The sequence below is a fragment of the Puma concolor genome, chromosome E1 (assembly GCF_028749965.1).
Source record: "Puma concolor isolate L17-30 chromosome E1, mPumCon1.1.hap2, whole genome shotgun sequence".
Taxonomy (NCBI): Eukaryota; Metazoa; Chordata; class Mammalia; order Carnivora; family Felidae; genus Puma; species Puma concolor.
This window is the reverse complement of record NC_141680.1, coordinates 29,334,572-29,359,001: the sequence shown is the minus strand read 5'-3', so window position 1 is coordinate 29,359,001 and position 24,430 is coordinate 29,334,572. Positions and strand designations below refer to the sequence as shown.

General features: G+C 38.5%; 2 protein-coding genes across 11 annotated transcripts in view; both read right to left on the bottom strand.

Moving 5' to 3' along the window:
- TRIM37 (tripartite motif containing 37) overlaps positions 1 to 14,025 on the bottom strand; it is a 146,663-nt gene extending 132,638 nt beyond the window's left edge. For 5 of the 8 annotated variants that reach the window (XM_086686825.1, XM_086686824.1, XM_025918370.2 and 2 more), the window contains exons 1-3: positions 13,571 to 14,024; positions 11,764 to 11,865; positions 2,151 to 2,191 (exon numbers count right to left, since the gene is read on the bottom strand). In XM_086686825.1, the coding sequence (XP_086542951.1) occupies positions 2,151 to 2,191; positions 11,764 to 11,865; positions 13,571 to 13,591 (164 nt within the window). In that variant the 5' untranslated portion in view covers positions 13,592 to 14,024. Of the gene's footprint in view, positions 1 to 2,150; positions 2,192 to 11,763; positions 11,866 to 12,720; positions 12,739 to 13,570 lie in introns of those variants that run through there. The other 3 variants (XM_086686827.1, XM_086686830.1, XM_086686826.1) reach the window with 3 other exon arrangements.
- Positions 14,026 to 18,684: 4,659 nt separating this feature from the next.
- SKA2 (spindle and kinetochore associated complex subunit 2) overlaps positions 18,685 to 24,430 on the bottom strand; it is a 46,644-nt gene continuing 40,898 nt past the window's right edge. For all 3 annotated transcript variants that reach the window (XM_086686835.1, XM_086686836.1, XM_086686834.1), the window contains one exon: positions 18,685 to 19,317. In XM_086686835.1, coding sequence (XP_086542961.1) covers positions 19,174 to 19,317 — 144 coding nt within the window. In that variant the 3' untranslated portion in view covers positions 18,685 to 19,173. The remainder of the gene's footprint in view (positions 19,318 to 24,430) is intronic.

Below are 24,430 nucleotides of genomic sequence, written 5' to 3'. Positions count from 1 at the left end.
AGAACCCAACATGGGGCTCAATCTCACAACCATGAAACCATAACCTGAGCTGAAACCAAGAGTCAACGCTCAACTGACTAAGCCACCCAGGCACCCCTAAAATTTAATTAAAATTAAATAAGAATAAAATTTCATGGGGCTTCTGTTTCCCAGGTGCTCAGTCGGTTAAGCAACCAACCTTAGCTCAGGTCATGGTCTTACAGTTAGTTCATGGGTTGGAGCCCCACATTGGGCTCTGTGCTGACAGCTCAGCCTGGAGCCTGCTTCAGATTCTATGTCTCCCTCTCTCTGTGTCCCTCCCCTGCTTGTGCTCTGTCTCTCTCTCAAAAATAAAATAAATATTAAAAAACAATTTATTAAAAAAAAATAAAATTTCATTATATAGTCAAACTAAATATATTTCAAGTGTTGAACTGCCACTGTTGAACTGTACCCAGTGGAATTAAACAGCAAAGTTACAGAACGTTTCCATCATTACAGAAAGTTTCTGTTTGATAGTGCTGGCTTTCTTAAAAGTTAATATAAAAAAAGTAAACAATACATGATGAAAATGGGCAACAAATGAGATGAAGAAGTAATTTAAGCAAAACAAATATAACTAAATATGCCTCAAAAAATGTTCAGTTTCAATCATTTTTTAGAAAAGCATAATTAATTGGGCCCCTGGGTGGCTCATTCAATTAAGCATCTGACTCTTGGTTTTGGCTCAGGTCATGATCTCATGGTTCATGGGTTCAAGCCCCCATCAGACTCTGCACTGATAGTGCAGAGCCTGCTTGGGATTCTCTCTCCTCTCTGCCCCTCCCCACCTCACACACACACTCTTGCTCTCAAAATAAATAAATAAACTTTAAAAAATAAAAAAGCATATTAAAAATGAGATACTATTTTTCATTGAATGGAATGACAAAAAAAAAACGATAGATTGATAACCAGTATTGGCAGAGGAAAAGGCACTTTTATATCTATTATTAGGAACGGTAAATGGTAAAAACCTTTCTTTCAATGTAATCTGGCACAATTATATGAAAAAAACAAGAGTGGAAATTATCTAAATGTGTCTGAATATAAGCATATTAAATAAATCAACATACAGTCATACACTGGATTATTCACACTTTTTAAAAAAAATGACATATATGTACCTATCTTCAAGGAAGGTCCCACCATATTTTACATGAAAAAAAAAAAAACCCAAAATAGAATTATATCACATTTGGGTATTTTAAGAAAAATGTATACATATCAGTATACTCTTAGAAAAATGTCTAGAATACATAATAAAATCTAACCATCTCTTTTCAAAGTGTTATTTAATGAAAAGATTAGACAGGGAGTATCAGAAATAGAAGTCTTTTTATTTTATTTATCTGTATTAATTAGAAAGTTGGAGAACTTTTCAGTTGTATTTTAATTATAAAAATCAAGAAGTTAAACAATGCTTCTCTAAAAGATGGTAAACAGGGGCACCTGGGTGGCTCAGTCGGTTGGGCATCTGGCTTCGGCTCGGGTCGTGATCTCACCGTTCGTGAGTTTGAGCCTGGCATCAGGCTCTGTGCTAACAGCTCTGAGCCCGGAGCCTGCTTTAGATTCTGTGTTTCCCTCTCTCTCTGCCCCTCCCCAGCTCACTCACACTCTCTGGCTCTCTCTCTCTCTCAAAAATGAATAAGAACTTTAAAAAAATAAAAATAAAAGATGGTAAATAACATACTTAATGCACTCTACATAATTCTTTTATTTTATTTTATTTTTTTAATGTTTATTTATTTTTGAGAGAGAGAGAGACAGAGTTCGAGCAGGGGAGAGTCAGAGAGGGAGACACAGAATCCGAAGCAGGCTCTAGGTTCCGAGTTGTCAGCACAGAGCCTGATGTGGGGCTTGAACCCACGAACCATGAGATCGTGACCTGAGCCAAAGTCAGACACCTAACCAACTGAGTCACTCAGGTGCCCCTGCACTCTACGTAATTCTAAGTCAGATAAATTAGTTCGCATTTATCTAGACAGATTGCTTATTTTCTTTTCAACTGTATTTACAAAGAGGAGAAATGTGACAGAATGCAAAAAAAAAACTCTGAATATTAAGGCACACTTTAATCCCATCACCTTGCTATTTTCCAAATTCACAAATAATCATAGCAAAACACTTACCGGCAATGAGGACATTGAGCTCTCTGCTCTGTCAGCCAGCGCTAAGGAGGCAAAAAATTAGATTTTGATTATAGAAAAATTATTACTTTAATTTGTACATATTGAATACTTAAATACAAAATTTAATGAGTTTAACTCTCTAGTGCTTGTATTAATTACAGAGATACATACAGAAATAGCATTCAATCTACTATCTCCCTCTCATTATCATTATGATGGGGACAAATTTTCAAAGGGACAGAACGAATTCCAAAACGGTTAAGAAGCTTTTCTCTCATAGGAAAGAAAGTGATCTTAAGAATATGTGATTATCCCAAGGAAGATGTTGATAATCTTCACAAAATCAGTAATAATACACCACCCCTGAAAATAAACCACAGTGATGATTTACTGCCATCTAATCTCTCATAAAATCCCTGAGAAAGTCTAAGGTACTACTAAATTCCTTTCTGAAAAGCTAACTAATTTTGAATATGGATTATGAATTATGGATATATACATTAGACCTAAAATATGAATAAGCAATACAACAGAACTTTACATCTTAAGCGCTCTACAGTCCAGTAATGTAATTATAAAAAGCTTTTATAAGAGAATATCTCCACTAAACTTCAAATTCTATTGAGTTAATTGTTTTAATTATTACTGGATAGGGAGTAGTTTTACACCATATACAAAGGAGATGCGAAGATTATTTGAATACCTTTCCAAAAACAATAGGATCATGGTTAAGCTTTTTAAAGTCAAATAATTAACTCAGAAATGAAATTCCCAAGGAAAGCTTAAAGGACAACAAATAAGAGATAATAAGGACAAAGGTACTTCACAGCAAACCATATAAAGCTGGAAGAAAAAGAAAACAGACACAAAAGGATGCCTCTATTAATAACCTTGAAGATAATTTCTTTGGTCCCTCAGCAAAAGTAAGATTTGGGTCAGGTTTCTTCCTCTCAAACAATGCTCTGCTTAAATCCATAGCACTCTTCTAGGGCTGGTTTCAGCCCACACCTCTCTTGCCTCACCTTCTACCTCACTCTAGGGAACCCAACAAGGTTAAGGCTTTAGGTATATTTATTTCCTCTCTCCCCCCAGGATATTCTTCAACTATATCATTCCTACTCATTCTTTAGATTTCAGTTTATGTCACTTCCTCCAGAAAGCTTGCCCTGACTCTCTACAGACTACCACAGCAACCTGTACTTCTTCCTTTATTGTGCTTATAATACTTTATTACACTGACTTATTTATCGGTCTCCTCTGCCCTGCCAGACTATAAGCTCTCTAAAGGTTGGGACCATGACAGGGAGTGACCAGTCCATATTTTTAAATATGTCTCTCCGTTCCAGTCAAAACAGGCTTACTGCTACACTATACACCACGCTTGGTATATTTGTGTATTTGCTAGTATGTCCCCCCCACCATGTGCTGTCCCATGGGAATGTCCAGTAATTAGGTCCATAAAACTTTCCTAACTATAACAAGCTAGTAATCTTTCCCATCTCTGAATATTTATGGCATTTTTACCTTGTATTCCATAATCTAACTTAATCACTAAATATGGTAATTTTAATACTTTGGAAAAATAATATTTCTCCCAAACCAAAACCAAAGGTAAGAACGAGCAATACAATATTAATGCACAAGAAGAATTAAAGAAAATAAAAATTATAGTAGAGCAATTCCCCACATTCAATTTAAGAATTTCTCTCCATTAAAATGGAAGAATCACAGCTTTAGACAGTATTCAGACCTGAGTCTGACTCCTAGCTCTGGCACTTACTGACTACAAGACACCAGACATGTGACTGAGCTCAAGTTTCCTCACAGGTAACAAGAGAATCAACATACCTAACTCTGCAAGACTGGACTAGGGAAATTCTCAGCAAGAGCCCAGCAAATCGAATTCAACAGTATATTAAAAAGACTATACAGCATGACCAAGTGGGATTTACTACCCGGAATGCTGAGATAGTTCAACATACAAAAATCATTCAATATAACACATCACATTAATAAAATGAAGGAAAAAACCCACATGATCATCTCAATTGATGCATAAAAGGTCTCTGACAAAATCTAATATCCTTTCATGATAAAAACACTCAAGAAAAAGGAACAAAAGAGAACTTCCTCAATTTGATAAAGTCCATACATAAAAGATCCAGAGTGAACATCATACTCAATGGTAAACACTGAAAACTTTTTCTTTAAGATCAGGAAAAAGACAAAGATGCTCATTTTCACCACTTCTATCCAACACAATACTAAAAATTTCACCGAGAGCAATTTAAGCAAGGAAAAAAAATACAAAAGCATCCCAACTGGAAAAGTAGTAAAATTAATTGTTTGCAATAACATAATCTTGTATGTAGGAAACCCTAAAGGTTCCACAAAAAACTGTTAGTATTAATGAACAAAATGAACAAATTCACCAAAGTTGCAGAATACAATATCAACCCACACACAAAAAAAACATGTTTCTATATGCTAGCAATGAAGAATTCAAAGAGGAAATTAAGAAAATACATCTACAACATCAAAGAAAAAAGTAAAATACCTAGGAATAAACTTAACCAAGGAGTTGGAAGATTTATACATGGAAAACTACAAAACACCACTGAAAGAAAGTCCTAAATAAATAGACATCCCATGTTCATGTATTGGAAGATTTAATACTGTTAAAACCCCAATACCACCCAAAGCAATCTACAGTATCGATGTAATTCTTATCAAAACCACAATGGTGCTTTTCACAGAAGTAGAAAAACCCATTCTAAAATTCAAACGGAGGGGCACCTGAGTGACTCCATCAGTTAACTGTCCTACTACTGATTTCAGCTCAGGTCATGATCTCGCCATTTGTGATACTAGGCCCTGTGTCGGGCTCTGAGCGGACTGGATAGAGCCTGCTTGGGATTCTCTCTCCCTCTCTCTCTGTCCCTCCCCTGCTCGTGCTCTGTCTCTCTCTCTCTCAAAATAAACAAACACAAAAACGAAATTAAAAAAAAAAGGAATAAAACTTTAAAAATAAATATATAAAGGGGCGCCTGGGTGGCTCAGTCGGTTAAGCAGCCGACTTCAGCTCAGGTCACAATCTCGCGGTCCGTGAGTTCGAGCCCCGCGTTGGGCTCTGGGCTGATGGCTCAGAGCCTGGAGCCTGCTTCCGATTCTGTGTCTCCCTCTCTCTCTGCCCCTCCCCCATTCATGCTCTGTCTCTCTCTGTCTCAAAAATAAATAAAACGTTAAAAAAAAATTTTTTTTAAATAAAAAATATATAAAGACAAATGTTATATGATTACATTTATATGAAATACTTAGTTCAGAGACAGAAAGAATAGTGGTTACTGGGACTGGGGAAAAGGGTAATGGATAAACGTAAGGAAAGTAGGCATCTCTATCTTTATCCTGATCTTAAAGGAAAATGTTAAGGTACTGCTCCATATCTATGAGAATGGCTAAAATTCAAGACTGAATGTACCAAGTGTGGGCATTAATGTGGAAGAATTAGAACTCTCACACATTGCTGGTAAGAATTTAAAATGATACCATTTTAGAAAACAGTTGTACAATTTGTTAAACAGTTAGATATACATCTACCATGTGATCTAGCTCTTCCATTCCTATTTACTTACCTAAGAGAAAAGAAAGTTTAAGCCCATTCAAATACTTGTATATAAACGTTCATAGCAGTTTTCTATGTAAATACCAAAAAGTAGACACAGTTATGTCCATCAACAGGTGAATGGATAAACATATTATGGCATATGCATACAATGGGATGCTACCACTTGGCAATAAAAAGGAATACTATTGATCCACACAACATAGATACATCTCTAAATAATTTTGTTGAGTGAAAAAAGCTGGACACATGAGAGAACTTATCATAAGATTCCATTTCTATAAAAGTCCAAAAAATGCAAACTTATCTACAGTGACAGAAAGCAGATCAGTGGTTTCCTAGGAATAAGACAAGTGGAGGGAAGGATTACCAATAGGTACAAAGAAACTTTTGAGGATTATAAGTATGTTCACTATCTTGTAGTGATGGTTTCTCAAGTATATACATTTATCAAACTTAGCACACTATACACTTTAAATATGTGCAGCTTACTGTATGTCAATTATATCTAAATTTTTAAAACTCTAATATTAAAAAGAAAACAAAGTCGATATTTACAGGAAATCATAAAATGCTACCAATGCTGAATATCAAGGAGTCAAAAACAAAACCAAAACTACTTGATGAAAAAGACTGGGGCAAAAAAATGGGTGAAAATACAAAAATAAGAACAGGTAATGATGGAGAATCAACTGAGAGTAACTGGAAGAATGAAAGAGACCTGGCCTGAAAATACAGCCAATGTTCCCACTTTTTGGTATATGCGTATAGAAGCACAAGAGAGTCATAGGTAGAGTGCTGGCCTGGGAGTGAGTCCAGTTTTGGTCTGTCCCAAACCACTAGATAACTTTGGACAAGTCTATTCATGGGTCTGGACCTTAGTCTGTTTTATTCAGTGACACAAGCATCTGGCCTGTCATGGATAATTAAATTTCCATGGTCAAATGAACAGAGATGGGATGGAAGAGAAGGGAGAGGCATTCAAATAAACAATAATACAATTTGGTTGGGTGGAATGCCCAGGTCTCAAGGACTTTGCTCCTGTAATTATCCCCTCTCCCCAGCATCATTAATTAATCTGTCTCTACTGGTTCACTTTCAATGAGATATAAACCTTTTCAACCCACTCCTTTTTTTTCCCCTTTACATTAAAATTTTTAGAGTTTTTATACTTGCTGTCTTATATGCCTCCCTCTCCCAGACATCAAGATTTTGTCTTCATTATTCCACTAAAACTACTCATCAAGGTTACCAATGTCCTACACATTCTCAAATCCAATGGTTAAATCCCGAACCAGAAATACAAGACACAGTTAACCTACTCCTCTTTGAAACATGTTTTTCACTTGAATTCTGTGATGCCTCACTCATGGCTCCTTCTTGTTATCTCCTGCTTAATCCTCCTCCTCCTCCTGACCTCTAAATGTTGAGTGACCCAGAGTTCAAAGCAAAAAGTCTTTTCCCTATCAGGTAATCTGGTGATCTCATCAAACGCCTTAAATACTATCCATATGCTATTAATTCGATATCACTAACATCCCCTTCCTCAACTCCAGATTCATATTTCCAACTGCCAACCTCTCCAGTTAGATGTGTAAAATCTTAAACTTGACATATTTAAAAACAAAACTTGTACATCTATAGCCTACCCAACTCTTCCTCCCCAAATTTCTTCTATCTCAGAATAGAAAACCATTCATCTAAATGTTATATAAAACTCTCATGTCCCATCTATTAGTAAATCCATTGGCTCTACCTTCAAAACATATCCAGAACTGCCCTATTTTTCACCACCTCCACTGTTACCATTCGAGTCTAAACCAAATTGGTCTCCTCACTTCCTCTCCCACCTATGGTGCCTATAATCCACTTTCTACATAGCAGCAAAAGTGAGTTTTTAAAAATTACTGCGTATCATTCAAAAGCTTTCAATGGTACCATTACAGTTAAAATAAAAGCCAAGGTCTTTACCAAGGCCCTAAGCTCCATCTCCAAATTCATCTCCTTTCCCTCTTTCTCTCTTTGCTCCAGCCACACTGGCTTCTTTGTTCTTTCTCTCAGGGGCTTTGCTCCTTCTGATTTCTCTGCCTGGGACTTTCTTCCTGTAGATACATCACTACCACATTTCATTCTGGTCTTGGCTCAAATATCACTTTTCAGAGACCTTCACAGACTATCTAAAATAACTAACAACCTGCTCATACCCTCCTCAAAGTCCCCACTCTATACCTTATTCAGTTTCATTTTCTTCATAGCACTTTCTGGTATCTAACATATGTCTATTTACCTTTTTGTCCATATCCCAAGTAGTAAATAAGTCAACTCCCTGGGAAGTCGATGCTTAACTCCAAGTAGATGTGTAATTAGTATTTGTTGAATGAATAAACACATGAATGGTACATTCAGGAACCAAGACAGCTTTAGAAAGAAAAAATAGAGGGGTGCCTGGGTGGCTCAGTTGGTTAAGCGTCTGGCTTCAGGTCACGTCATGATCTCACAGTTAGTAAGTTCAAGCCCCACGTCAGGCTCTGTGCTAACAGCTCAGAGCCTGGAGCCTGCTTTGAATTCTGTGTCTCCTTCTCTCTCTCTGTACTTCCCCCACCCACTCTCTGTCTCTCACAAATGAATAAAACATTAAAAAAAAAGAAAGAAAGAATAGAACCAGATTATCCAAGTGGTCTGAATATAAAGATAATATTCTAAGGAATTAAGGCAATGAATCTGATAAGGAAAAAAAAATTCCTTATCCTTCTGATAAGGAAAAAAAAATGACATTTCTGGAAAACATCAATATGGCAGCAGGATATAAAATGAACCACAGATAAGAAAAGACTTGAGGTGCCTGGGTAGCTCCGTCGGTTAAGCATCCAACTCTTGGTTTCAGCTCAGGTCATGATCTCATGGTTCGTGAGATCGAGCCCCACCTAGGGCTCCACGCCGGCAATGAGGATCTTGCATGGGATTCTCTCTCTCTTCTCCCTATGCCCCTCCCCAGCTAGCAAACACACTCTAGTTCTCAAAATAAATATATAAACTTTAAAAAAGACTCAAGATAGATCAGTTAAAAGCTAACTTGGGGTGCCTGGGTGGCTCAGTCAGTTGAGCATCCAACTCTTGATTTCGGCTCAGGTCATGATCTCAGGGTCCTGGGATCAATTCCCACGTCAGATTCCGCACTGAGCGGAGAGCGTACTTGGGATTCTCTCTTTCTCCTCTTTGCCCCTCCCCTGCTCACTTGCAAGCTCGCTCTCTCTCTCTCTCTCTCTCTCTCTCTCTCTCTGGGGAAAGAAAAAAAAAAAAAACGATTGGAGCACCTGGGTGGCTCAGTTAAGCAACCAACTTTGGCCCAGGTCATGATCTCACAGTCTGCGAGTTTGAGCCCGCCTCCAGCTCTGTGCTGACAGCTCAGAACCTGAAGCCTGCTCCAGATTCTGTGTCTCCCACTCTCTGCCCATCCCCCACTCATTCTCTCTCTCTCTCTCTCTCTCTCTCTCTCTCTCTAAGAATAAACAATTAAAAAAATTATTTTAATAAAAAAAGATTATAATTATCTAAGTATGAGGTAATAAAGGTATATATTTCTCTGCTAGGATGATAATGGAATGGAAAAGTAGGACAGATGTAAGTGAAAGCAGAAGATAATAACTGACAGGACTTAAAAATTACTGGTGCCAGGGATCAGTTGGTTAAGCCTTAGACTTTGGATGTCAGCTCAGGTCATGTTCAGGTCATGATCTCATGATTCAGGAGATCAAGCCCTGTATCGGGTTCTCACTGACAGTGCAAAGCCTGCTTGGGAGCCTCTCCCTTTTGCTCTGTCCCTTCCCCATTCATTTATGCACATGTGCTCTCTCTAAATAAACCTAAAAAATATCATTGGTGTAAAAGGTTTCAAGTTTGAGTGACTGGCGGAACAGAACAAAAAGAAGTCAAAAAGAATCAGTTTAAAAAAACAGAATTTGATTGGGAACAAAGTTCAAGGTGCTGGAAAGTCAAAGCCAAAGGAATAGATTTAAAAGCCATACACTGAGAAATGATAATTAAACCTGCAAGAATAAATCAAATTTCCCAAGGTAGATGAAATTTTCCCACTTATTTTTAATTTTGAGAGAGTGATACAGGCCAATTACCTAATTTCCACAGCTTCTGTTTCACCATTTATAAAAAATAATGCCAAATTTATTAATTGCTATTTTAACAATAAAATATTAACACCTTACAATGGGACAGTACTTTACAGTTTCTAAATTGCTTTTTAGCTTATCTCATTTAATGCCATAACCATTCTGTGAGGCAAATCTTGTTACTTCATGCTATAGCTGAAGAAACTAGACTAGGAAAAATTGAGTTTCTCAGCTTATGAATGGAAGAACTAGCATGATATATAACCTTGGTCTTCTCCACATGGTGTAGAAGCAAAGAACACAGGCTCTAAAGCGAGACTTCCTGGATTCAAATCCAGCTCTATTATTTGTTAGCTGTGTGACCGGAAGCAAGTGATTTAAGTGTTACAACCATTACTCTCGACAAAGGTTTATTTATCTTCCTAAGGCAGAAATAAGGAACCACAGAGAAATTTTGAGGTGAAGAGCATGTTAGATGGCTTTGATTTTCCCAGTAAAAGACAAAACCTACTGCAAGTAACGTGGGCAGGGCAGTTTTTAACTATGATTTGCGGCTGTGCTACTAAATCCCTCCACACAAAAAAGAAGTTCTTCTGCTTCACATCTTAGGCTTCCTCATAATGTTCTTTGAGGGGTTCACCTACATTCGTTTTAAAGCCAATGGACTAGGGGCGCCTGGGTGGCGCAGTCGGTTAAGCGTCTGACTTCAGCCAGGTCACAATCTCGCGGTCCTTGAGTTCCAGCCCCGCGTCTGGCTCTGGGTGGATGGCTCAGAGCCTGGAGCCTGTTTCCGATTCTGTGTCTCCCTCTCTCTCTGCCCCTCCCCCGTTCATGCTCTGTCTCTCTCTGTCCCAAAAAATAAAATAAATAAAAACGTTGAAAAAAAAATTAAAAAAAAAAAAAATAAAGCCAATGGACTATATTAATCTCTAAAGTCTCTTGTACCTGTAAGATTATACGATTTTAATCTAAGCCTCTGAACCCATTATTAGCTTTTTCTCCATCCTACCCATCCAACAGTATAAACTCTGAGTCTCACAGCACTTTGTTAGTGCCTCTTTATGACACTATACATACATTCTTCAGTATAAACGGAGCCCATTATGTCACTTAGATTTAAGCTCCTTCAGGGCAAGCACTCCATCATTTATCTTAGAAGTCTTCAACCCCAAACACAATGCAGGCAACTACTTTACAGGTACTTGTTAAATGTGCAATGATTTAATAAATATATTAAAATTATAATGGGTTTTGATTTCTAGACATTTCATGGTAGTTATCTCACCTCCACAGTACTAAGTAATATATGGTGATGGTCTCCCTATTAAGGAACATTCATTTAAAACATTTTTTAAAAGGAGACAAAATGTAAAAATTAAAAAGATAACAAAACTGGGGTGTCTGGATAGCTCAGTTGATTAAGTGTCTGACTCTTGGTTTCAGCTCAGGTCATGATCTCACAGGTTCATGGGTTCAAGCCCCACATCAGGTTTCACAGTAATAGCACGGAGCCTGTTTAGGATTCTCTTTCACTCTCTATCTCACAATAAATAAACTTAAAAAAAAAAAAAAGATAAAAAATATGGTCGATTTTGGGGTGCTTCAATCGGTTGAGCATCCTACTCCGGCTCAGGTCATGATGTCATGGTTCATGGGTTCAAGCCCCACATCGGGCTCTGCTGGCAGCTCAGAGCCTGAAGCCTACTAGAGATTCTGTGTCTCCCTTTCTCTCTGCCTCTCCCCTGCTCATGCTCTCTCTTTCTCAAAAATAAATAAACATTTAAAAAAATAATTTTAAAAGAATATGGTTGATTTTTACAACACATCGTATATACACTAAGGGCATGTAGAAAGAAATGCAACTTACCCTGATACAGCTAAAACAACAAAGCTTAGAGCAATGAGGACACAGACGTGCATCCCGCAACTTCTCCATACAAATGAAACATCTGAAAACCTCCGCAATGCTCTGAAAATAATAAAAAATGTAAGGTACACCAGATTTAGACTACTGAATCAAAAGTAAAAAGCATGCTTAAAACAACTCACTCAACATTGACATTAATTTTGGGCTGATATAACCTGTTTTAATAAGTCTTATCAGTACTTGGTTGGTTAAGGCCCAGTGTACCTCAGAACATCTGGAAAAAGTGCTTTTTCTTTCCTAAGCTTCACAGTGGCTCTATTCTAAGGAAAGAACATGAAATGCAAACACACTTGTGCACAAATATTATCACTGAAGCATAAATTGTAATCACAAGAATGTGGCTATAACCCAAATTTCAAAATATTAAATTATGACAGTTAATAAAAAAAATTAGGACAGTTAATACAGACTATGACAGTCACTAGAAACTTCTTGATTTGAGGATATAGAAAAAAATATCCTTATTATGATGCACAACAGCTAAAAAAAAAAAGATGGACTGACTGAATGAACTATATGAACTTTTTCTGCAATTTCCCCAAGAGGATGGACTGCTTTTAAAATTAAAAAAAAAACAAAAACAAAACAAAAAACCTTTAAAAAAGATACATATACTAACAGAGTGTACTTTGATCAAGAAAGAAACTAATTCAGAATCCAGAAATCTGAATTTGCCCTGATACTCCAACCAACTAGCTTTTTACTGGAGCCTTAGATTTTGTTCCTATGGAAAATTTTAGTGGTCGCCCCATGAAGGCTTTGAAAAGAAAAAAAGAAGAATAAATAGAAGAAACGATAGTTTGCAAGCCTCAGATAAATCATTTTAGGAAGTAACTAACAAGAAAACAGACATAATGAAAAGCAACTTATTGTATATTTTATTTTTACCGTACTCACATTTATTTACTCCATCCCAGGAGAATTAAACGCTCCCAAAACAAGAAAACGTTACAAAACCTTTATAACACTTTCGCAGGAGGAACTAAGGAGAAAATTATTCATTAGTCCAATCATGACTCTGCAGAACCAGAAAGAACCTGTGAGATGCAGACGCTGGGGGAGGGGAGGGTGGACAATAAGACCAATGGGTGAACTACTTTCAACTGGAGTGCCTGTAATACAGTTGCAACTTACTAAGGACCAAGGTAATGGAAAGTTCAAAATTCGACAACTGTTAAATAATTAGGTCCAATAAGCAATCTTTTTTTTTTAATGTTACTGGCCTTTAAGTAAATATCTCAACCATTTGGAATCACAGCTCACAAGAGCCAAATATAAAAGAATAGGTTGTTCCAGAAAACTACAAATAGGATAATAAAAGTATATCCTCATTCAATTTAGGAAGGGCAGAAGTCTGCAAAATGTACGGGTCGGGGAGGAATGATTCCAGTTGGAGAGAGTTTTGGATCTGCACTTGAACTCCCAAGAACAGGTAGCGAGTGCACCGCACGTCTATCTAATGAATTTGCAGTTTTGCTCTTCCCAGACTGTAGTTTGCAAAAACCCTGAGAATGAGTACCGGTGCCAAGACACCCAGAAAACGCCAGGATACCACCACCTGACAAGGCACCCGAAGAGCTGCGGACCTAGCACGGCGTCCTTCGCACTGGGCCAGCCTTCACTACACCCGCAGCGGCGGAGTGGGGGTGCTCTACTACAGGGAGGGCTAGGGCAGGGCGCCCCAAATAAAGAAGGCTCAGGGGGTGGCGGAGGGAGAGTAACCACCACCCTTCTCAACCCCCCTCACCTCTACGCTCTGTTCATCCATTGCCTCCGGCTCTCGGCGGGGTCCTCGGCGACCCGCGGAGTCCGTGGTCTGACCTATTGGGCGCCGGCCCGAGGTCGCCAGGTCAAATCGCCGACGAAAACCACGCCGGCGTGTGGCTCAGGAGGCTCCGACGACCGCCCCACCTGCTCGCCCCATCGCGTCGGGTTCGGCGCCAGCTACCCCCACTTCGCCATATTTATCCGCGCACCCGCCCTAGGGCGCAGTGGGAGGGCGAGCGGTGGCCGCAGCTGCTTCTTCACCGCTAAGCCGCCCGCCAGCGACCGCGAGGGAGCCTCGCACCACGTGACGCGGGCGCGCGCGTATCGAACTGCTGCTAGAGCCCGGCGGCGCTGGTGTCCAGCAAAGAAGGTGCTGCAGGGAATTCGCAAACACCAACGGTAACCAGGGCAGCTGAAGGAGCGGCGAAGAGGAAAGGCGCGGTGCGCATGCGCACAGAACGCGGCGTTAGGGGAGCCGGGAGGAGAGAGGCGGGCGACTAGTTCCCGCGGTGCGGGGGCGCACACGAGATTTGGCTGCTAGCAGCCGCAGGGCTGCGTGTCTTTGGCCACAGTCTAGCGCGCAAGCGGATGAGAGTTTGGCGCTCGCTGGTCTCCACGCCTCTGCGCCCTTAGGGAAGGGCGGCGCTCCACCAGTCTCAAACTTTGGCGCGCCAAAGACTGGAACAACCACCTGGAGTGCTTGAGTGAAAGACTCTGAAGCCACACCCCTAGGTATTCGGACTTGATTCTAAGATAAGGCTCCACAAAATCGTCAACAGCCACTCTCCGCTGATTTGGCTGCAGGTAGCCTTTGGCCCGCACTTTTTGAGAAACCATGGTGTAGAATTGGTGGCTAGTGATTCTTTCTTTGGAAGGAACCCCAGATTCTCGGGTTTTGAGACTTCTGCCCCACCTACTCATATTGTGAAGCCTACAGCGATGTCGTTTCAGGAAGAATGGGACCACAGACTGTAGAGATTTGATCTACACCACTCCATCCTGCGTGTCTTGCCACTTGAGGTGAGCCGTCGCTATGGGACTATGGAAAGTGCAAGCGTCAGCTGTGTTCAGCTTTCCTATGTTGGCGTCTTCATACAATTTTGTCATGAAGTCTACAGATGGCAGGAATTGAGGGTGTGAGACAAAGGTCTTACATCAAATTCTTAATCTGAATTTACTTTTTCCTTTCTGATTTATTGCAAACCACTATTACACTTAACCCACTCTACAGTGCACACGTAAAGAATCAACAATAACCTAGAAAGAAACTCTTGAGTATCAAGGGATTTGGACTTTCTTATAAGTCGTGGACAACAATTTTTTAATACGTGAGCCATGGACAGGGATAATTTAGTAAGATTAATCTGTTACTGGAAATTCTTTAACCAAAACTTATTTATGGTCTTGATGTTTGCACGCCACCATTTATAATAAAACGCCCTGAATTGTACATTGTAGTAATGGTTAATGTTTAATTTTGCTAAGTGAATCTTACCTCAAAAAAGTTATCTGTGAAACACAGTACTGTTCTTGGGATTCAAAGAGTAATGAGAAGTGAAAAAAATAAGACAAATTACAACATATAAATATTAAAATAAGTTCTTATGCTAATATATTTGTCCAAGAACCCAAAAATGTTTAAAGATTTATTGCAACAGTTCATAATAGTGAAAAATTGGAAAACCTATACTATTAATTATGTGTCAATGGTTGTAGCCACAGATTATGGTTAATTTAAGTAAAAAAGAATTTAGTTGGCAGGATGCCTAGCTACCACATGGAGGTAGGAAACCTGGTACCTCAGAATTCCTTAAAGGAGGACCTAGCTGCCTTTCCCCCCAACTCCAACAAATCTAACTTGTCTATTATACAGCTTATCAATGCCTATCAGTACAGAACTGAAAAAAATCATGGTACATCCATATATTGGATTACAACTGTTCAAAACAATAGCAGAAGTGTGTGATGAAAATATCCAAAATATATTTACAATGAAAAACACTGGGCACCTCGGTGGCTCATTTGGTTAAGGGTATGATTTCAGCTCAGGCCATGATCTATCGGTTCATTGGTTCAAGCCCTGAATCGGGCTCAGCAGTGACAGCACAGAGCCTGCTTGGTATTCTCTCCCTCTCTCTCTCTGTCTCTCTTTCTCTGCCCCTCTCCCACTCGCGCCTCTCTCAAAAAAAAAAAAAAAAAAAAAAAACCTAAATGCAGCTGCAGTATAATATATGGTATCAGCCTATTTTTGTAAAAAAATATTTGTAATTTGTGTATATATGTAGAAACATCTGAGGGCACCTCAGTGGCTCAGTCGGTTTAGTGTCCAACTGTAGATATCAGCTCAGGTCATGATTCCAGGGTCATGGGATCAAGCCCTACATGGTGCTCTGCTGAGCATGGAGCTGTATATGATTCTTTCTCCCTCAGCCCCTCTCTCTCACTTGCACTCTATCTAAAAAAAAAAACAAAAAACAAAAAAACCATACATACATACATACATAAATAGATAATGATAAATGAAACATCTGAAGAGATTCAAGATAATTTCTGGAGAATAGACATACTCGTATGTTTTAATTTCCTAAAACCTAAATTTGTATTAATTTGTATTACTTACAACTTAAGACATAAAAACACTATAATCACATAAAAAATAATTATCCAAATGAGAAATAAAAGACCTAAATTAGGGTAGTAAGAGTGAAAATAAAGTGGAGGTTGGATACCATGAACATTTCAGAGAAAGAATTATAGATTTTATTGGCTAAGAAGATAAAGATACAAACTTCTTAATTCTAGGTAACAGAATAGTGCCCATGGACAAAATAAAGTCAGTAAGTACTCTGGAAGTGATCAATTTGAATACTCAGAATTTTTTTATTGGACATATGGATCTATGCATCTAGATCTAATGGAAGAAGTTGTATTTGGGAATCATAAATGAATATATAAAGAAGTGCAGAGAGAACTATTTTAAGGGGGTGTGGGGGAAGAACCAATATTTACAGGATGACTATGAAGGAAATCATAGAGGAAAAACACCAGGAACTTGTCATGACTTCTTTGTGATACTACCATTTTTCAATCCCACCAATCAACATCACATCCCAGAGCCATTCCATGACAAAAACTTCCTAAATATTAACAATACTGAAGAAAATGTTACTGAAGTGTGACTTATTTCTCTGTAATCTAAAGGGGAGGGGGCGCCTGGGTAGCTTAGTTGAGTGTCCGACTTTGGCTCAGGGCATGATCTGAATTCATGAGTTCATGAGTTGGAGCCCCACATCAGGCTCACTGCTGTTAGCTTAGAGCCCCCTTCAGATCCTCTGTCCCCCTCTCTGTCCCTCCCCCACTTGTATGCTCACTCTCTCTCTCTCCCAAAAGTAAACATTTAAAAAAAAATTTTAAGGCGTGGTTCTGTTCTTCAAATACTCAACTACACAGTACAATTTTAACTGAAGCTACTCTCCCAACCCTGTTTGTCACCTATTACAAGTTTGTTAATGGACAAATAAATGCTCATAACAAATTTTTTTAATTAGATGAACGTATAATTCTATCACCTGCAGAACTAATATTGATGCATCTTTCCTAGTCTTTTCAATGCCTCTTATTACATATATGGAAATATTTACAGAACAATTTCTAATTATCAAACCCAAACACTTTACCATCTCATTGTGCTTCCAGCCATCCTGACACACAGAAGTTATTTGGTTAGGATCACATAACTAGAATTTAAAACCTGCTATTTACAGGGGCCTGGGTGGCTCAGTCAGTTAAGGGTCTGACTCTAGATTAAGGCTCACATCATGATCTCACAGTTTGTGAGTTCAAGCCCCAAGTCAACTTCTGTACTGACAACATGGAGCCTGCCCCATGCTCTCTGCCCCTCCCCAGCTCACTCTAAGTAAATTAACTAAAACAAAAAAACAAAAAACCTGTATTTACATTGCAGACTCCAAAGCCCAATCTTAACTACAAAACTGCAATCTGTTTCCCCTATCCCCCATTTAACACAGCTTCAGCATTTCCCAGAAGGTTAACAGTAGTAATTTATTGGCAGCTTGACCTCTTATTATGTGAATACACTTATTTACCTTCCATTAGCCAGATGTATTTGTGTTTTGCTAGTATAAATAACCCTGTGATTAACATCTTTGCATCAAAATCTGTCCCTATGACTACCTTATTGCCAATAGTTATTTAAAAACAAATAGGCACCTGAGTGGCTCAGTCAGTTAAGCATCTGACTCTTGATTTTGGCTTAGGTCATGATCTCAGGGTTTGAGTTTGAGTCCTGCACAGAGCTCCATGCTGACAATGTAGAGCCTGCTTGGAATTCTTTCTCCCTATCTCTCTGCACCAACCCCCAACAATATAAATAAATAAACTTTAAAAAAAAATTTTTACAAATAAATAACGAGGGGCACCTGGGTGGCAGTCTGTTGAGCAGCCGATTTTGGCTCAGGTCATGATCTTGTGGTTCATGGGTTCAAGCCCCACGTGGGGCTCTATGATGACAGCTCGGAACCTGGAGCCTGCTTTGGATTCTGTCTCCCTCTCTCTCTCTCTCTCTGCCCCTTACTTGCTCACACTCTATGTATCTCTTTCTCTGTCTAAAACTAAATAAACATTAGGGTGCCTGGGTGGCTCAGTCAGTTAAGCGTCCCACTTCAGTTCAGAACATGATCTCACAGCTTGTGAGTTATGAGGCCCGCATGAGGCTCTGTGCTGACAGCTCAGAGCCTGGAGCCTGCTTCAGATTCTGTGACTGCCTCTTCCCTACTCACACTCTCTCTCTCTCTCTCAAAAATAAATATTTTTTTTAAAAACTCAAAAAAATTTTAATAAAATAAATTAATAAATAAATAAAATAAGGAAATACACAATTGGCAAGTAACAGTTGCCAGTAATCCTCTGTTTTCAGTTTCTTAGCTTTCATATAGAATGTACAATTATAATAATATAGGCTGAAGGAGAACAAAGGTAGTGTTGATATACAACAGAGACACTCTAAAACAGCATTTGAAAGCAAAGTTCATGTTGTTCAACATTAGCAGCAAGAAGGAATAAGAAAAGTGAGGCTGTCACAGAAAAGCCAATTTATTATTACTAATGTTAGCTTTTGTGGAGGATTTTAGGTCACATATTAGCAGTCTCCAATAATGTGACCATTACCTATAATCAAAACTTTTCAAAAATAAAATTATATACATATAATGTATAATATAATACAAATATTTTTTCTATCCGTTAATTTCCAAAGCATGCTCATTCATATCTACTGACCAATAGTACATAAATATCCTTTTATGATAGGCCAGGACATCCATTTTCTCCCAATTATACAAAAACAAATGCAAAATAGTGTTACGTGACTTCCTTGTCTGAAATAATAAGACTGTGTGTACATACATACATTTAAATCCCTTTATTCCCATTCCATGTTTTTGGCTGAACTTTATTCATATAATATCTGCCCTTCTTATAGGACCTTCTCTTGTGAAAGGCATCACTATCCAGTTACCCAAGCCAAATCTCCTTCTCCATCCCCCCACCTCTAGTCATCGAGTGCTAACAAGACATCTTCTTAAATCTTTCTGGAATGGATCTCCTCTCCATTAGAATTCCCTTTTGCAAGTCCACTTCTTCATAAGTCTGAACAAAAGATTTTAATTGCTCTGCTGCAGTTTTCTCTTCTTTAGTCAGTGGTGACAGCTAAAAAACAAATGAGAAAATCTTTATTTCAAAATCTGTAAAAACTGTGTAATTTAGTTAATTTCTGCTTTTTTTTTTTTTATGTTTCCATAAGCTCATACTATGTCTATAATCACAAATTAGGAAGGCAGGATAAAGTAGATATTTGGCTATCCAAATACAAGGTACTTTTAATGTTTGAGCTTTCAAAGAACTTGCAATTAAGTTTAAGAAACAAAACCAATAAATCAAACAGTTTAAGGACTGTAATTTAACAAAACTAAGTCACATTTGACTGCTATATTCTAAAAGCATTTTGAGAAAGAAATGTGAATAAAATAGTCTGGAAGTTTCCTCAGAAGTGGAGAACTAAATTGAACTAAATTTTGAAGGATAATTGAGATGTTTTTAGCTACAAGTAACAGGAATACATTTAAAAATGGATAAATAATAAGAAAATTTATTATCACTGCACAATAACTACAGAAAAAGGTCAGACTTCAGGACTGGTTTATTCCGCAGCTCAACATAAAGACTGGGTTTTTCCACCTTATCTAATATCCTTGGTGGTGGTTTATCCTCAAGCTGAAAGGAAAAATGGCTCTAGCAGTTCTAGGCATCACATCTATACATAATGTTTAGAAGAAGAAAAGAAGTTTTCTCTTCCTAGAGGTCTCTCAGCAGTGAGGAAACTCTAATTTCCTACGTCTAGACTTTCCCTTCTCACATGTCACATGGGTTACAAACCCATTCCTGAGTGAATTTAGTTAAAAGAAAATCCATTTCCCTTGCCAATGAGATGCACGCCCTGAAGCTGAGGAAAGCACCAACTTTGCCCCAGACACGAGCTAGGGATGGCACACATCTCAAGAAAGTCAGTGTTCTATTAGGCAGCAAGGGCGAATAGATGCTGAGAAAACAACCCAGCAAACAGTATCTGCCTAAAGCAGGTAGGAGCAAACAGCAAAAGGAAGAATAGAAGCCAAATGGAAATGTAAAGGACTTTCATAGGGCACTAACCAATGGGCTAGCTAAAACAGGGTTAATGGGGAAATTATACAAAGTACAACGTGAAGAATCAAATAGTTACAACTCCGCCTAACTATATAGGTCATCTCTAGAGAGACTGCCGAATCTGGAACACACTATACCTACAGAATAAGAATCTCTAGAGCAGTGCTGTCCACCAGAACTTTCTGTGATGCTGAAAATATTCTATATCTGTGCTGTCTAATCAGTAGATGAAGAACTGATTTTTTTATTTTATTTAATTACTTTAAATTTTAATTTAGGGGCACCTGGGTGGTTCAGTCAGTTAAATGTCTGACTACAGCTCAGGTCATGATCTCATGGTTCATGAGTTCAAGCCCCACATCAGGCTCCGGGCCATGGAGCCTACTTTGGATTCTGTGTCTTCCTCTCTCTCTCTGCCCCTTCCCTGCGCTCTCTCTCTCTCTCTCTCTCAGAAAATGAATAAAAAACATTAAAAAAAATTTAAAAATAATAATACATTTTAATTTGTACAGCCACATTTGGCTATTGGGCTTGCCCAGCTGGTTTGGCTGATCAAGCCAACATTTACCAAAAATATTCACATAAATAAAATGAAAAACAATCATATGCCTTTCTGCAACCCAAATAATTACAGAATTTCCCTCTTCTATCTCAAAAACAGGAAATGGTATTATTCTGAAAGGACTTTGTTCTCCATGAGTCCATGTTTCTTGTTGTGATAACTGTTCAAGAGATATCAGACGACCTGTTTCATAAATTTTCAAAGAATTTTTCCAGGAATTAACCAATCTAAAACTTGTAGAAAATTTTCTTCCTTAATACAAATGTTTCAGAGCTCAGTGGAATACCACACATTCTGTTTTTAATACCTTTTTAATTATATTTGTTTTGGGGGATTGTTTTGGTCATTTTTATTTTGGAACCAATCTAGTCCTGTGTGTGTGTGTGTGTGTGTGTGTGTGTGTGTGTGTGTGTGTGTGTCTTGGTGGTCACCTTTATAATTAAGTGTATTTAAGCCTTAATGTCTTTATATTAACTAAAAAGTATTCCTTTCACCTCCTTTTCTGTTCTCACCTCCCTATTTATTTTTTAATATTATAAATTCAAGTCCCATTTTTGAATATTATCAATTCAAACATATTTTCTATCCTTGCACTCTTATAAAGACTATAACAAGGGGAGTGCCTGCGTGGCTCAGTTGGTTGAGCTTCCAACTCTTGATTTCGGCTCGGGTGGTGATCCCAGGGTGGTGGGATTGAGCCCCTTGTCGGCTCCTCGCTGAGAGCGGAACCTGCTTGGGATCCCCTCTCTCTCCCTCTCTCTCTCTGCCCCTCTCTCCCACTCACGCTCTCTCTCTCTCTCTCTAAAAGAAGTAGAATGAAAAAAAAAAGATATAGCAAGATAATACCTGAACAGTTTTACTTTCTATTTGCTTTCTGTTGTCTATAAAAAAGCAACATTTGCCTTAAGTAAGTTTATCCCTATATCGTTCTTCATGTTCCCAAAATAAAGGCCCTTTTGGTTATTTTAGAAAATTTCCAAAGCCTCAACTTAATCTAGCCTTTGGCTTTCATAAGTATTCTCACAGTTCTGTCCCTATGACTGACACACCTCTTTCTACACTTCCTTTATAAGGTCTACCTTACATGTCTTTTAAATTCTGGGCTCATAGAACTATTTTTGTTTATACAACTCTCTACAGATGCCATTTTCTTTTCTTCCACATTTTGATCATGAAAATTTTCTCTAAACTTTCTACTATCTCATTTTTAAAGTAGTAGATACAAGTCCCACCACATCTGACATTTCCCAACATGGCCATCATTGAATCGAAAATATTATCTCCTTCTTCAAGGTTTATAACCAACCTTTCAGTCATCTCTCCTTATTTGTAATGTAATCCAAAGTAAAAGCTCCATTAGTTTTCTACCTTAAATATAATTATTGCTCATTGCTGATACTTCTTTTTTTTTTTTTTTTTTTCAGAGACAGAGAGAGCACCAGTGGGGGAGAGGGGCAGAGGGAGAGAGAGAGAGAATCTCAAGTAGGATCCCCACTCACCACGGAGCCCCAGTACAGGGCTCAATCCCACATCCCTAGGATCATGACCTTACCCAAAAGCAACAGGCAAATGTTCAACTGACTGAGCCACACAGGTGCCCCTGCAGGTACATCTTTTAAGTGAATGAAGAACTTTACAAATAATTAGATGACTGAAATCTTCTATCACTATTATAACTATTTTCTATACCACTTTTTAATCTTAGTCAGAAATATAGTTTTTACTGACTGTACCCAGTGGGGACAATTTTTATTACCACAGCATTCAAAATATCACTTTTCAGGGCATCTGTGTTGGTTAAACATCCGACTTCAGCTCAGGTTATGAACTCACAGTTTGAGAGTCTGAACACTGTGTCGGGCTCTGTGCTGACAGCCTGAAGCCTGCTTCACATTCTGTCTCACTCTCTCTCTGCCCCTCCTCTTCTTGTGTGTGTGCTCTCTCTCTCTCTCTCAAAAATAAACATTTAAAACAAACAAAAAAACCCAAAATAGTGACTTTTATTTCACCCACCTAAATTTATCCTGTGCTTCAACAAATTTATGGATTTCTGTACATATATGTTGATATGTACATTTAGAACTACATTTAATCTCTCCTCAAGATGTTTCCTTAGAACAAGTTTATATGCTTCTATTTTCACACTCTGATCACCAACAATGAAGAATATGCCTTGAGTTGTATTTATATATATATATATATATATATATATAATAAATCATACTGTATATCATAAATATACTGTTTTTGCATTTTACTTATTAGTATGTGTCATGACCCTTACTGTTTTTTGTTTGTTTGTTTTTTATTGTTTGTTTGTTTTAAGGAGATAGAAGTTTATTGAATACACCACAAGGGAGCAGTGGGCAGGACAGCAGAGGAGATATCTGCCACACCCTTCCTGTTTTAAACTCCTACTTCCTATTCCCTCTGTGACCCCCTCTTTTTTCCCCAAATTTTAGAGAGAGAGCATGAGTTGGGGAAAGAGGCAAACAGAGAGAGAATCTTAAGCAGGCTACACACTCAGCACAGAGCCTGATGTGGGGCTTGATGCCACGATCCTGGAATCATGACCTGAGCTGAAATCAAGAGTTGGATGATCAACCTACTGAGCCACCCAGGCACTCCTCTCTAATCACTCTTTCCTCCGCCACTATTCATTCTCCCCATGACATAATATCTGAGGTATATAACACCTGAGATACATCCGGGGCACCTGGGTGGCTCAGTCAGTTAAGCATCCAACTTCGGCGTTAGATCATGATCTCAGTTTGTGAGTTCGAACCCAGCATTAGGCTCTCTGCTGTCAGCACAGAGCCTGCTTCAGAACGACTGTCCCTCCCCCTCCCCTGCTTTCATGCACACATGTACAATCTCTCTCTCTTAAAAATAAATACATATTTTTAAAAAAAATTAAAGGCAGCTCTTCCTGCCCAGGGATCCTGTCCCGTGCTTTAATAAAATCACCTTTTTGCACCAAAATAATAAAACAAAACAAAACAACCTTCTGAAATACATCAAAGTTATCATTTCATTATTTTTAAAATTTTTACAATGTTTTTATTTTGTTTTTGAAATAGAGAGTAAGCGTCTGGGGAGGGGCAGAGAGAGGAGACACAGAATCAGAAGCAGGCTCCAGGCTCTAAGCTGTCAGCACAGAACCTGACACGGGGTTCGAACTCACAGACAGATCATGACCTGAGCTGAAGTCCGATGCTTAACCAACTGAGCCACCCAGGTGCCACTGAAGGTCAGGTACTATTCTCTGTTCTGCCATTGGTAATATAAAGAATTATTGACCAAATTAACCTTGGTAATCAACCTTTGAGATTTATTCTCACTACCAGCCTGTAATTCAAGTATCTTAAACCAAATTTAGTTCAGGGTTGGTAAAAAAATATAAACAAACAAACAAATAAAACCCCATGTATTCTGCCCCTAGCTGCATGCCCGTAACGATAGCTTTTGTGCAACACCCAAACACAGTTCCTTAATACAGCACTCTAAGCAGGTATTACCAGTTAACTGGTTGGAGTTGACACCAGAGATAAAAAAAAT